Source organism: Anneissia japonica, unplaced genomic scaffold, assembly GCF_011630105.1.
Source record: "Anneissia japonica isolate Jap-2015-1 unplaced genomic scaffold, ASM1163010v1 scaffold352_len1594369_cov220, whole genome shotgun sequence".
Classification (NCBI taxonomy): Eukaryota; Metazoa; Echinodermata; class Crinoidea; order Comatulida; family Comatulidae; genus Anneissia; species Anneissia japonica.
The window spans coordinates 991,698-1,007,443 of record NW_022751928.1 but is presented as its reverse complement, the minus strand read 5'-3'; the positions used below and the strand labels follow the sequence as shown (position 1 = coordinate 1,007,443).

The window sequence follows — 15,746 nt, the reverse complement described above, 5'->3', positions numbered from 1 at the left end:
GTACATCTGTCTCTTATACACATCTAGATGTGTATAAGAGACAGATATATACACATGTGAACAAATACATAATAATAATAATAGTGCTCAAATAGGAACATAAGATATACATACTGTTACATATCAATGTAACTATACAAAAACATATGAAGGGATGACTTGGATAAACTGACTGCATGCTATCGACTAATAAAGATGATGTGTTATGAGGAAGAAGATGAACAAAGTGAAATCGCAACGAGACATGTGAGGCTGAGTTGATGGAGGAGACATCAAAACCAATATAATCTTTCCAAAAATAGCTCTTAGCACTCCAACAATTTATTCATCATGCTATTGTAAATTTTGTGTATTTGCTGTGTTGATATCCTGGACAGTAATAATACCTCCATAAGTTATTCTTAAATAATATTCTTCAGATATAAAGAATATTATTTAAGAGTATTCTTTGGATATAACAAACCTTATTCCAGCAGAAGATGTGCTCTCATTGCATTGAAAAATTAGTAACATCTCTTTAATCAATGGGAATGAGCATTGATGGTGATTAAGCTTTGAATCAATATCTCTGCTCTGACCTTGGAAATGGCTCAACCTGCTCCTCAATCCCCTATGGACATTCATTCTGAATAGAATGAATTGAAATCGAAGATTTTCAAATTATCACAATCTTGATGAAACTTGTACCAGTATCCATTTTATTTTTTCTCTCTGATTTTACTTTCTACATTAAGTTGGTTTTTCACTAGGGGAATTTATTTGTGCAAAGTGTTTGATTATATGCATTTCCATGTGTGAGTCCTTTACCAGATTATTCATTTTTTCGCTTGTGGTTGTTTACATCGCCAAAATTTGTAGTTCAAACAGTTTCTACTTTTTGCAAAGCAAAATATTGAGCAGGTAATCAGAGCTCAGGGAAAGATTGAGTTTTGCCCATGAGTGTGTAATCAGACCGATGATTGTACTCATACCAACGGCACGCTGATCTGTCATTGGCAGAGCGGAAACAATGTTGATGAAAAATGCGCATTGCCAATCTTTTTGTTCAAGTAGTAGAAAATAAGGAACCACTCGGGCAAATTTGTTCACGACTAATAAATTCGCCTAGTGGAAAACCACCTTTAAGGAGCATTAATGATAAGCTCATAGCCAACATATTTCATTCAGATTCCATTTATAGTAAAACCTTTTCTGGGAGTTTCTTTTTATGTCTGCTATGACCTTATAAACTACATTTAAGAATGTACTTAATGTATATTTTTTATACAATATGCCTAAAGAACAAAATGAATTAAAAACCTGGTTAATGTACATGTAGGCAGATATACTATCCATCAAATTGATGACACCCACAGATTTTGAACCAGCATTAGATCGCCTTACTACCTTCCTCCGTACCTCCCTCATACAGTAGTATCTGACAACAGACTTTGAATGAATTTTAAGACATGCACAGATTTCAAACCAACATTAATCTCCTTTACTACCTCACCTGTAGTATCTACCAACAATCAGTCAATTTTATAGAAGTTGGAGAATGAGGTAACTTGGTAAGCAGGCCTGTAACCAGGGGGTTTTGGGGGTTTAACCAAACCTCCATTTATGATTGGTTACTACTGTAGAGGTATTTTATCATAACTTTATTTATTTAAAAAAGACACTTCTGATTTAAACTTGGCCTATAGGGTACCCCTTCCTATGAACCTGGTGAGCTCCTGGCAAGGCAGGCCTAAAAACATAAAATAACATTTAACAGTATAAATTTTGATGGGGGTACTCACAGTAAACACAGAAATACAAAAATATATGATCATATACAGTAATGTATGATACATTTCTTTACCAAATATGTTACGTATGCCTGAAGAAAATGCTAATGTGGTCTTAACATTTTTGAAGCTTATTATAATATATTAATGTACAGTATAACTATACTGTATCTTGCATCACCATTATCATCATGAAACGTAGAAATCAATGATCCACCACCAGAAGCAATAAGCTCAAACACTTAAGCTGCCAAACAGCTATTCATGAGGGAGTGCCAAGATTATAAAGGCCTGGGCTACGATTCATGAACTTATAGCAAAAACAGCTGATAAACATTAAATATTTTAGAATATAATTGCAGTAGTGTACATCATGTACATAGTAATATTATATTCTAAAATATACTTATCATATTCTTTGTATCTTTGTATCTGAATAGAAAGGTGCTGTATAAATGCCAGGAGTGATGGTGATTATAATGAAGACAGTATTATTTTCAAGTGGTTTTGTTATCTTTTAATAATTTACTTTTATTCATTTTGGCAACAATCGTATATCACCAGCGAAGGTCTGGACTTGTCATTTTTGGTGAAGCCAAATTTTATTTTTGTTTCTTAAACTACATGCAGTCTGTTTTCCTTAAAAACAAGCACACACAATTGATATTTCTGTACAGTAATTAAAAAAACATGCATTTAAATTAAATTGAATGATATCAACAAGAATTAAATTCAATTTGAACAATTTAATTTTATTATAAATGAAAATACATCATTTAGATAATATGAAATGGTAAAAATCAAAAATTGCACATACTGTACATTAAAAAGGGATTTTGAACACACAACACAAAAAAATGTATTATTCAATAACAGTAGATAAAACCTGAAAATAAATAGGCTTTTCTCCAAAAAATGTGATTCAGGTTAGAAAAACTGGCTCAGTCGATCTCCTTTGTCTTTCCAATCTCCAATATTTGTTTTTTTTTTATTGTGCTGTATTACAAAGGAGGGACATATAAATAATTGAATGAAACAGTATCATGTCTCGAATTATAATTATTAGATGGAATTCCATATTTTATGAGTAAACATGAATCAAGTTGTGTTCAGGTTTTATTAGTCATTGTAGACGTGTGTCTTGTTTCTAGCAATCATTGCAACATATAATGGAATGCGTTGTCATCCTTATATCATCCATCGATTACATCCAAATGTTTATACTCATTCTGACCAGTATATGAGAAAGATTTTTTTTATGGGTCTGTATCCATACCAATTTATTTATTAGAGAGTTTAAATCACCTTTATAATTTATAACGAAATCAATGTTTTATGTCGGCAATCACCTAATCCTATATTGCATGCATGATAAACGCTGTGAGTCACGCTAGCTAATTGGTATCCAGTGTAACGTCCGTATTTCGTCTGCATACAAGTGACCCGGTGAAGTGGAGCATAGCTTTATCTATTTTTTGCTTGTCTGTGCATGAAAGAACAATTCGTCAGGAGTAAAATTGTAATCATCTCCCCCTAGAGTGAATACTCTACAGACCCTCTTTAGCAATACCGACGTCAACTGCATTGGCATGAAAGGGGGAAAACGTTTGTTTTTTAATGTAATCAATTAAACTCTACTTCATTTCATGTAAAATTGAGAACTACAATACATAGGCCTAATTACTGTCATCAAGATAAAAACTGTAAATCAACTATATGTATCTAAAGATAAACTATCTATACATCAACTGTGGTATAAACCAAAATTAAGCACAGAAAATTGAAATTGTTTCATGTTATATTACAAGCCAACAGTTTACACATAATATGGTTTGAGTCTTTTAATTATAGTTCCACGTGTACATCGTACTATGATCTGAATAGGCCACTTAACACATTATTCCGTTAATTTCATATTGTATACATACCAACCTTCATCTGTATGTACCATACCAACTGATTGAAGCAACCCTTAAGTACTTACACTTCACAGACCTTTGTCTTAGTTTTAATTAACTCATGCATTTGTGTCAGTGCACATCCATCAATCATCAATATTTGTTTCACGTTGTTTGATTGCCAAAGCCTGGTAGATTAAGTCGTTACGAGAAGTAATTAAATTTCTTATTACTCTAAATGACTATTAATTTTTTCTAGGTGCTTTCCAAAGTGCAGGTGATAAGAAATGGTGCTATTAGGCAGTGCAAAGAAGAGGCCAGTATACAGGTGAGTAGCCATCAAGAGCATATTAGTTATTACATTAAGTACATTGTCCTACATTCCAAGGGATACATTATAGAAAACCATTAAAAATGTATCTAACTATCCTCACAAAGCTTTTCAAAGAAAAAGCTCTAGTTTCGTTTAATGATAATGATGAAAATTAACCTATTTCATTGTTTAAGAAATGTATATTTTAATAAACTATTAAAAACATGTATTAATGTTTTTAATAGTTTATATTTTACAGTATTAAAAACATTAATATTTTATCATTGGCACTTTTAAGAATATAAATTATGTATAGTAGAAAAAAGTGAAAAAAATAAACTTTAGATATCCAGCAATATTTGATGAATGACGGAGTTTGAAATTTCATCAGAACCTCACCGGCCATATCTTTTGGCTCACACAACTAACAAGCAGTGACCAATTGAATGCTTAATATAAACACACAGTCTCAAGTGAATGATGATGTATAGTAAAAAGCCTTTATTTTTTCAGTCAGCAATTGGCCATTATCCATTTATCGTTAGGGTCCATGCAGCCTGGCAGAGTAAAACAAGTCTTTATTTAGGTAAGTCATTGATACCCATCTAATAAATACAATAATATGTTTTTGTAATGGTACAGTAACTGGAAATGTTCTGTGGTGGCGCCAGCAGGGAGCAGGCCCGTCGGACAAGCCTGGATCACCCCGTCGTCCAACGAACGACCAGGTCATCGGACCAAAAATTAGAAAAATATAATAATTTGCCTATCCAAATGACGCTATTTTGATTGCCCATCCCTAATATTGTGGTCTAAAAGCAGATTTAGGACCAAATTTAGCCATAAAAACTCTCCCCATGAACCCTAACAGTTTTTTTGTTTTTTTTTATTCTGGGCTGTCGACCGAGGCTTTGTCATCACCTTGGTTCAGACCCCTCCATCGGAGACATCGGACTCCCTTGTCGACAAATTTCTGGCGCCACCGCTGGAAATGTTAAAGGCATATTCAACCAGCGGCGTAATTGAGAATGCAGGACTAAATCCCTATTCCAATGAAAACTTAGTATTTTAAACTTTAGTGGAAGTAATTTGCTGTATCATGGGGGGAGCTGTATGCTTCCCGAGCCTACACCCCCTTGTAGGGATTGCTACCAACGATCTAAGCGCATGCAAATTCTGTAATAATGTATTGAAGGGACGCCCTCTCACAAAAGTGATTACATTTCAACTTTGACATCAATCATCGTTAACTAAAGATAGTGCATCTCGCGATTTCTGTGTGCAAAATCTGTAACCAAGGTAACAACTAGGATGCCTTCTCTCAAAAATAATTACTTTTTATGCTTCTTTTTACTGAACATTGATGCTTTTATTTGTTACACGTAAATTGTGGAGCGTGCTGTCTTGTTATTATAAGATCTCTGATTGCTACTCATTAGTAGGACAGTGATGTTATTCGGTATTGGAAATCCCTGGCTCATGTGCCTGATAAATAAACTATAATGTCTACTGTACAAGTGTAATTGTGGTAATATTCATACATTTCATCTTCAAATTGTAGCAAAATATTTTCTAATAGTTGATAGATTTAGATGCAAATACATAACTGACAAGGATAATTGATACAAATCAGGTCGTCCCATGTAATGCGTCTCCTGATCGGTCTCCATCCTTCAGTGTGGTGTCCATTTCCACACACAAAGTATTATTTTGACAAGTACAAAGGTGGCTAACTCAGTGATTTATTATAGACAATTCCTGCATCAAAGAAGACTGAAAGTGTAGCACTAATTGTTTGACAGTCGTTCTAGATTGGTTAATGGATAGATTTCAAGTATGTGTTGTATTTTGTGAGAATTACCTATATGGGTGAATACTTAAGGATTTGGCTTTATAGGAAGAAATGTTTTGTAAGAGATAAGCTTCAATGATTAAGGACACTATTTAGATTCTAAATAAGGTTTCCTAACCTTACGAATTTACTTCTTCCGGACTTCTCCATTTCTGTTGTAACTGTTTTGACAAGACATTTTGACAATTTTCTGGCATTTCACCTTATTGTAAACACAGTTTCTAATGGGAGCTCATTCTATAATTTACATGCCCTGTAAAGGTAAGTTCTTTTTCCTTGCATATTGTTCCAGATTGGGATGATTAGAGTATTTGAAGATTGATTTCGTGTATTTTTGGAATGGACAGCATTAGTAAATTTAAATTTGGAAGAAATGTATTCAGGAGTTATACATTTTAGGGATTTAAATGTCATAATTAAAATATGTTTATCCCATTTATCTTTAATCATTTTCCAATCCATTGTATCCATCAAAGCCTTTACTGGAGTCATAATGTCGGCATGTAACACCACTCTAGGAAGCATATTCTGAAGAACTTGTATAGATTTAGATTTAACACCATTACAGTTTGACCAAATAAGGTCATGGTTTTATCAAGTTCTGCTTGGAATTTTAAATTATAACAAAAGTTCTTCTAATAACAATGAGTATATGAAAGATTGAATCTTGATTCTTGAAAATATGAATGTTAAATGTTGTTTCCAAATCACATCTTTAAAACATTCTTCCTCAATTGGTTTGAAATGATTTCAGATGTCAGCTTACATTGTGATTAAAAGCTTTCAATAAAAAGCACTTTAGTAGCCTCATATCAATTCACCAGTTTCTCTTTCTCTCTTGAGTCTTGTTAGCATACTTCACATGGTGTCCTGTTTCATCTGTTCTTTTTCCACCAATTAAAGAAGCTTTAGTTGCACCAATCTCAGGATGTGGATAATTACTTGGATTGCTTTTGATTTATCGGCAGGTTTGTTGGCATGCCATCAACAATTTTTCAATTGCTTCCCAACTTGCTACCTAGTACCGATCATTAGATATTGCTACTACAAATATTATCTATCATCAAAATCTTACACAAAAGCTTTATATATTACGCTTTGGAACAATTTGTACATTTTTTACATCATTTGTAATTAATGGTATTGGTTGGTCTTAATAGCATATGAGGATGAAAATCTAGCCTTATAGTTTTTAATTCCTATTAAATATCCTGATGCAAACCAACGGAATAGCATTGTAGTACCCACTACTAATTGGAGATCAGTTTCATCACTAGCCACAAAGTACAAGCCTAGTGATCTAGTGGTTCAGAAGCTCATGGGTTCCATTCCCAACTTAATCACTTGCAAGATTTCTTATTTCGCAAGTACGGTATTTGTGAATGTACGGAGCAATTAGTATGATAACATGTCAGATTCATATGTGAGGTTAGTGTTAATAAAATATATGCACTGGTGTATATAGCCAAATACACACCCCTATACACTTGTGTACACAATTATATTAGACTAGATCACAGGGATCTTAAATCTGTTGTGATTTAATTCTCCTGGAAAAAGAAAATGTCTCCCACACTCTGCTGAGCAAGCAACAATCTCCCGGAAACTAACCCATATCCAGCTAATTTATATGTTTGCATGTTTTTACTGCTGTATTATTGATTGTCTCCCTGACAATGGGTTTCACACATACACATCATAATGCAATTCATATTAATTCATAATAATTTTATTTTCTCAAAACTCAGATGTATTAAAAAAGCTCTTTAAACCAGATTTCTTTGAAGTGACTTGTGGTTTTGTGGTTAAAGTAGATGCCTTGCAATGCATTTGCAGGACTCTGGGTTTGATCCCTATTTCTCCTCACAACCCTATTACGTCGCATCATTATTAGTTCTACTTCTTCCTGAAATCCTGTAATGAGGATATGAGCGGCAACATGTAGACATATCACATAATTATACACAGTGGTGGATCCAGGGGGTTTGGAAAAATTTTGAACCCCCTCTGTCAAATCCTGGATCTGCACTGATAGATAACAAAGCTTACATAGTGTCTGTCCATCATAACTTCTAGACTTTGTAGGTCATGTTATTGTTGTAAGTAAGCTCCTGAAACGGTTTATTTGTCGCTTAATCCTGAAATGAAATTCACCCACATTAAGACATATAATATAAACAAATACGTCAGAAAAACTATTCACTGTGACTCATAGTATCTGAGGTAATGAAATTTTACATTACATTCAGAATATGACAATAAATAGGTGACAACATTAATTTATAGCTGTATAATATGCCATTGTGGTTATTTTTTAAAAGTAAAATGCTTTTTAAGTCTTAAATTTACATTACGGTACTTTATATTGTTTAATCTGTTTAAGTGCTGGTAGTAAAAAGTATTAATGGTCATGGTTTTTTTTTTTTTAGTAAACTATGTTTATGAAATATAAATTTTAATAGACAATTGGCAGAAACAAGATAGAAATTAAAGAGTGAATGGCAAAGGTTAAAAGAATAGAACTGTTGAGAGAGGAAAAGGTGAATTTCTGATGAGAGCTTTTAAATGGATGGATTTATTTGGTGTAAACACCAAGGATAACCCACAATAGTCTAAAGAAGGACTTTTTCCAGTGAAGTCCTTCTGGTAGTGATTGGTCAGTACACAGGAGACAATCACCTACTCTTTTCCGAATAGTGTATTGCATTCTTTCAACGTGCTCTCAGGCCATAATGCAAATGGGATCAGCCCTCAACTGAAACCCCAAGGAGAGCAGTGATGGGAATTGTACCAGGGACTTAGAGATCTCCACGGTTCAGCACACACGCTGTAACTACTACCAGTTTAGCCGGCTGAGCTAAGCTGCTCTCAAAGCAAATACAAAATATATATTTTTAACAATAATTTTATCATTAAGTTTATAAACCTTTCCTATTAGGTAATACAGGTTTTTGACTTATTATTTTCATCATCATCATCATCATTATCATTATCATTGTCATCAACACCTTTGTCTTCATCATGAATATCTTTATCATTACTATTATTATCATTGTCATCATCATCAACATAATCATCATTGTCATCATCACCACATCATCCCATCATCTATCATCGTCACCATTATCATCATCAGCATAATCATCATCATCTATTATCATCGTTATTAACATTATCATCATTGATACACCTCATCCATTACATTTTTATTTTCAACATTATCAATGCCATTATCATCATCATCATAATTATCATCTCCTCATCTGACCGTATTGTTAATTATCCATTACCTGGCACTTTGCTTTGTAACAATAGGCTTATAGTTTATACCTGTCTACATTGCTAATCAATTCACAGACTGACATTTCTCCCTCATCACTCCATTTACACCATTGATTACTGTCATCTCATACCGTCTTCCTCTAATATGCTTCTTATTACATGTCCTCATTTCCTTTTGACTTATTGATTGCCCTCATTCATTTGACCGACCTATTAATCAAATTATTGAATACTTCACGCCACAACGACTATAGACAATCTAAGTCTGGTGCCAGACAGAACCATTGGAGAAACAATGTCATCGTCTTTCAAACTTGAATTTTTTTGAAACGCTTTTATTTTCAATCTGGTACCTCAATCAAAATCCATAATACCTATAATGATATACTACCTTCCCTGCCTTGTCCAATCAGATTTACTGAGTCTTCTTCAAATGGATGGCTCATCCAATCACATTGTCTGATATAAACTGCTACAGTTGACTGATGTTCATCTGAAAAATGTATGAATTTGTATATGTGTCAAAATCATGTAAATATTGAATGTATGAACTGAATAGCAAGAGTGAAGTGTCAACTTACAATCCTGCTTTAATTTCTGTGTCATAAGAAGAGTAATCAAGTGATAACTGGATTGAATCCATGTTAGGTTTTGCTATTGATAACTCCATTCATTTTGACATCTATAAGATTGTGGTATCTTATTGAATCCTATTTACAAAAGTTAATTGTTAATTTTTTTAGGTAAATCATGGAATATTTTGTTGAATATTTGTTTCATCATTTTTAGCTTCTGTTGGATTCTTTTTGTCTCTTTTACATTTGAGCGCACTGAACATGGCTTTTGCTGCGCTGTAAAAAGTTGCGGGTGGTTGAGCCTATTTTTTTACTTCAAAATCCCTTTAGTTGATGTAGGCCACATAGAGGCAGTCCTTATATATGCTATATAAGTGCAAATTATTATTATCATCAAGTGTCCACATTATAATTCTAAATGGTTATCGACATTTCCTCCATCACCGTCATTGTAATCACTATCATCATTGTCGTCATCAGATTTTTTGTCTTCTAGTTTTATGATTTTATAATAAAATATTACCAATAATGTTAGCATATTTTGTTCATGCTATATATCTTTAAAATCAGTACATCATTTTTTTTTAATGATATTAAAATAAATTGGTTGTTGACATTATTTACTAATGTTATGTTATGTATTTTTTCTGTTTGATATACAGTAATGGATTATGCCACTCATGGTGATCTTCACAGTCTTTGGTTGCTAGAGGGCGCTTTTAGTGAGATAGCAACACGGTTGTACATTGCTGAGATTGCAATGGCTTTGGCATTTTTACATAAGGCAGGAATTATATATAGAGATTTAAAGGTAATATATTAAATATTAGTTTATATAAATCCTGAGGGATAGTGCTTCTCAAGGAATAGTGCATATAATTTTTTTTTTATTTATTTATTTCAGTGTAAAAACAGCAAGAAGACAGCCAAGGGCTGAAAATACTTACTTTACAATAGAAAAGATAAACTCACTAAAAATTACATATACAATATAATAAAATTACTTAAAATACTGGTACATTAAGAGAAAGTAAACTTAAAATACCTAAAGCTTTTATCAAACAATAAAACACAGTGTAAACAATGCAAATTTAGTGCCACTGTATAATTGTATATACTAAAATGTATGTTTTCTTATAGAGTACAACACTCGTGTCGTCACAACACCAGGTGGCGCCCTTTATTGTCAACCAGACGTTGGTTACCATTGATAAAGCGGTCATTACGCCTGAATGACTTCATAATCTTAATGGTTTAGGATAGGCTTTCTGGAATAGGCATTTTAAAACCTAATAATTTGCCATCAAAATGTACTAAAAACACAAGCGCTCGCATTATATTAGTTATCAATCAAATCATCAATTAAAATTTACAAAGAAAAATTAAGATACAAAATCTTAATAATTACATTAAAAATTGGGATCAGTGGTTTGTCAGTGGAGACAATGGATCCGGTTGACCGCATTTTGGGTCGCTGATAGCATCAGAGTAGTATCACATGGTATCATGACGTAACAGCATAGTACTTTATAATGCATGGAGTCTTGAAGTGGTAGGATGATGGTTATTAAGTGAGGATGGTTATTAAATGAGGATGCACTAGCTCTTAATATGAGGGAATATGAGATGAATTTTATTTGAGCATGTTTTTTTTTCATCAAACATTTTCAATGGGGGAGGGGTCTGGGGAACGAGCTTTTACGGGGGTTAGCCATAAAAATGGGTTAGAGGGCCAAAGTAAATTTTCAATTTAACCCTGCATTTTTTGATTTTTTTTATTTGGAATTTCCAACAGTGTGCTTGTAATTGTGTTAAAGCACTACTTATAGTTTTAATATTACTTTGATCAGCATCGGGACGTAAGCAGAATCTCTTTGACCAAAATTTTTATAAGCATACAGTGATCATTTACGTCAAATGCTGACACAAAGCTCTTGCGATTTCAAATTAATGCAGATTATTACTCAACAATATTACTGTTTTTTAATCTAGACTGAAGAAAAATTTCCAGGGAAATTAAAATTGATAATAAATTACAAGACAATGATGAGTATTTATGATGTAATTTTTAAAATTTCTTATATGTCTGTGAGTAGCTCATCACTTACAAGATGGAAGGGATGATCTATAACTCACTATAAAGCCGGACACACACAGCTGCGTCATCAGTCATCAGACGCGATTTCATAAAGAATGTGATGCTATAAGGCGTGCCCGACTTAAGTGCCATCATGTTTAAGGAGTGCAGTCATAGACAGTGATAGAAAGGAAAATGTTTTGACAGATTTTAAACACAGCAGTGGCGTAGCTACGGGCAGTGCAGCCAGTGCAAAGCACTGGGGCCCAAGGCTATTAGGGGCCCATTCATAAATAGACCTAAATATAATAATTTAAAATAATTAATTAATTAATAATAATAACTTAATTTTGAAGGGGAAAAAACAGCTAGCGGGCCCCTCAATAATATTTAGTTTTTAGAGGAGTAACTATCGATTACTATGTTGATTCAATTCAGTGGTGTATATTCAGGGAGCCCCAGCCAACGAAACCCCCAATTTTTTTCAAAATTGAGGGGAAAAAAACCTCCTTCCACATCAAAGGTCCTGACAATTAATCTTGCACTGGGGCCCTTTAGCACCTAGCTACGCCACTGAAATCACAGGATCCTGGAACTGCGACACTGCAGCCCTACTCCAACTAGAGATGATTGATAATGATTTTACAACATAAATGTTTCATCATTATGAATTGATATATCATTCATTCTTACCGTTACATTCTTTTTTTTTAATTTTGATTTATTAATATGTCAGATATTTAACTGCAACCTCTACATTTTATTGCATTTAAACTTATTACTATGAAAGGACAAAGTGTGACCAATATTTAGCATTTTTTTCATTTAGTTCAATGAGATTATAATGCTTGACATGTAGTTGCAGTTCACCCTTTAACACTAACTAAAAACATTTTTCTTTATTAGTTTTAAGGATTTTTATTTTTGTCATGTTTTCATCTTGTATTTTTAAGAAAATACTTCAAACTACTGCTGTAGTAGCCCAAATTCATAGTCCTGAAATAAACTGCTGGTTGGGTAATAATTGGGGGATTTTATGTTTTAGCTGGTAAAAATTGTGCTTAAACCACAGTACTAACAACTGCCATTTTAATAATCACAGAGCCTAAACATCATAGTTTGTCATTACCTGCTACTTACGATGTAAAATACGGCTATGTCAAACATGGAGACATTAAGATGTTTATTTTTTTTCCATAACAACATACATTAGTTTACACAATCTTATTTCTCAATGAATATAATTTTATAATAAGTAATTACAATTATTTTTTGGATTTCATTTTGTTATTAATGTCATTAGTGTCATATATAATTTTAAATTTCATTAGAGTATTATTTTTATATTCATTTAAGATGGAGAATATTTTACTAGATGATGGAGGCCACATCCTTCTATCTGATTTTGGGCTTTCAAAGTGGCTGAAGCAAGGTTTGAGGACATCCAGTGTCTGCGGAACGCTAATGTATATGGGTAAGACTAATTAATTTACCACCTTCATGAGGTAACATATTACATTAAGTCATTTAGGTAAACTAGTGGTACACTAGCCACGGTGTCTGCTCTGAACCATGTACAAGTGTCCTTAAGCGCCAAGGCCAGATCCAGAATTTTTCATACGGGGAGAGGGGAGGGGAGGGTCACAACAGTTTCAGAATAGGTGAGTAGCACATAACTTTGATATAGTAGCAAAACGGGGGGCACGTTACCCACGTCCCCCTACTGGATCCGCCCCTGAGCACATACAAATGTAAGTTGCCTTCAAACTACATCACAGTCGTTTAAGAGTAGAGAGCATTTTTTAGCATGAAAACAAGGATAAATACACATCGAATGATCAGGGGGAAAAAATCAAAGAAAATTTAGTCTTAGGCCTATTCCACCAGTGCTGCCAACTTTTTATTTTGTTCTCATCCAATTTTATAGTAATTTGGCTTTCAAAAGGTTTGGTTCAATCTAATATTTCATTTGTTTTAATAGAAGTAAAATGAATAGTTTATACTGCAAAAGTTTGGTCTTTAACATTTTCAACTTGATTTCAGCTTATATTCTAAATGTTTTTTTATAGTTTTATGATTAATATGTTTTTTTGTTTATTTTTTATTTCTTAGTGGTAAAACCATAACCATGAATTTTTGTGTTGTTGGAATGATAAGTTGACAATTTATTGAATGACTCAGTCATTTACCAAAACGTTTCTGCCAGAAAATCTGGGCAGAGGCGGAAATAGAATTTTATTGACTAATAAAAAAAAAATGAATGTATGCGATAAAAAATAGTAATAGAGGTTTCTGAGATCCATCACATGGTCGTAAAAAATGCTATGTTGCAATACTGTTCAGGAATCTAATTGATAAATGCTTTACATTTATTTAATTGTGAAGAAGACATGATTTTTTATTAGGAAATTTATGGCAGTAGCAGGCATGATACAATATTCATCTTATATTAAAATCCTCTGTAATGTTTTACGTTTTGTATTTCATAATTTTTATTTCATGAGAGTAATTTGATATTAGCAACTTATTTTTAAAAATGCTTTAAAGCCAGCCCTATATTGTATGACCACATGTATGTATTTGTTGTACAGTACAGTATGCCTAAATAAATTAAAATTCTATATTTATTCTCATTTAAATTGGTTTTTTTTTTGTCTTTTCATTAACAAACCTAAACATTTTTATATAGTTTTTTCCTATAACTGTTTTTGTTATCAAGACAGATCTTAATCCTCATAAAAAAGCTGTATTAAAAGTAGTTTTTTTTTTCTCTCTACACTTTTTTGTTTATGTCATATTTTATTATCGTAGGAATGTGACGATAATTTCGTTTTTGAATACACAGTAGTTAATATTTTTCAACAGCTCCAGAAGTATTAAATATGGTAGACTACGACCATCGGGTAGATTGGTGGTCGCTAGGCATCATTATGTTCTGCTTGATGACTGGTAAATATCCATTGAGTGGATCGACCAATCACATCGAAATGTATAATAAGGTTATGGCCAAAGAATTCAAATTGCCTCCATTTGTCAGCTATCCTGCACAAGATATCATTCTTCAGGTAAGATATCTTGATTACTTTATTTAAATAAATTAAATTAGCCTAGTTATTCATCAGCAATTCGTTGGTACTTCCAAGTTTCTCATAAAATTATATATAATGTATTGATATAACCCACTTTTGTCCACACGACATCATCCGACATTTCCCTTCCTCATTTGAAAAATGTTCACACACAGTGATGTTGAATGATGTGAGAATATCTGAATGTTAATTTTTGTTAAATAGGGCACAATTTTTCAGCTTTTTAAATTTACAATGGTATTATATACAGATTTTTTAATATTTAAAAACTGGGGGAAGAAGGTTGAAAAAAGGGTGGTTACACCCATTTTTCCCCAGTTTCTAAATAGGCTATTTAAAAATCTAGCTGCAGCCGGAGGCTGGCTTTAATCACAAATCAATAGCTCCACACTTAACACATTAATTCTATTTGCTCCATAAGTTACTGTGCAAAGATCCTTGTGCAAGGTTAAGTTCTTTATCAACTCTGAAGAGGATGGAATTTTTTGTTGGTCTGTCGTTTGAGAAAGTACTTTCTAAACAGATGCCACCAGCAACGTACTTGAAGAGGAAGTTACCCAAGACGTGTCAGGAATTAACTTTGAATGGTGTCAGTACAGACGTGTGGAAACCACGGCCTATATCAAGAGAGTTGTCTGTAAGAATCTTTTCATCCATCTTTGTACATGAACTCACTATTTGCCGATTCATTTACCAGTGCCCGTCTGTGTATTTGTGCATCTACAGCTTGTGTTGTAGCTTGCATACATGTGTATATATATATTCGTTCTCCCAGTACACTAAATTAAACCTATGGCATTCCAAATTCTTCTGGATAAATCATTTGGCTTATTTATTGAGGCACGCCTCTAAAGTTTAGTTTTGGCCTTCCTGTTTACTTGTTTAGACTGT

General features: G+C 33.0%; 1 protein-coding gene across 1 annotated transcript in view; it reads left to right on the top strand.

Annotated features, from left to right (window-relative positions):
• LOC117121947 (ribosomal protein S6 kinase-related protein-like) overlaps positions 1–15,746 on the top strand; it is a 37,792-nt gene that overhangs the window by 19,172 nt on the left and 2,874 nt on the right. The window contains exons 4-9 of the mRNA XM_033267367.1: positions 3,927–3,995; positions 4,494–4,566; positions 10,352–10,500; positions 13,123–13,240; positions 14,632–14,831; positions 15,277–15,492. Coding sequence (XP_033123258.1) covers positions 3,927–3,995; positions 4,494–4,566; positions 10,352–10,500; positions 13,123–13,240; positions 14,632–14,831; positions 15,277–15,492 — 825 coding nt within the window. The remainder of the gene's footprint in view (positions 1–3,926; positions 3,996–4,493; positions 4,567–10,351; positions 10,501–13,122; positions 13,241–14,631; positions 14,832–15,276; positions 15,493–15,746) is intronic.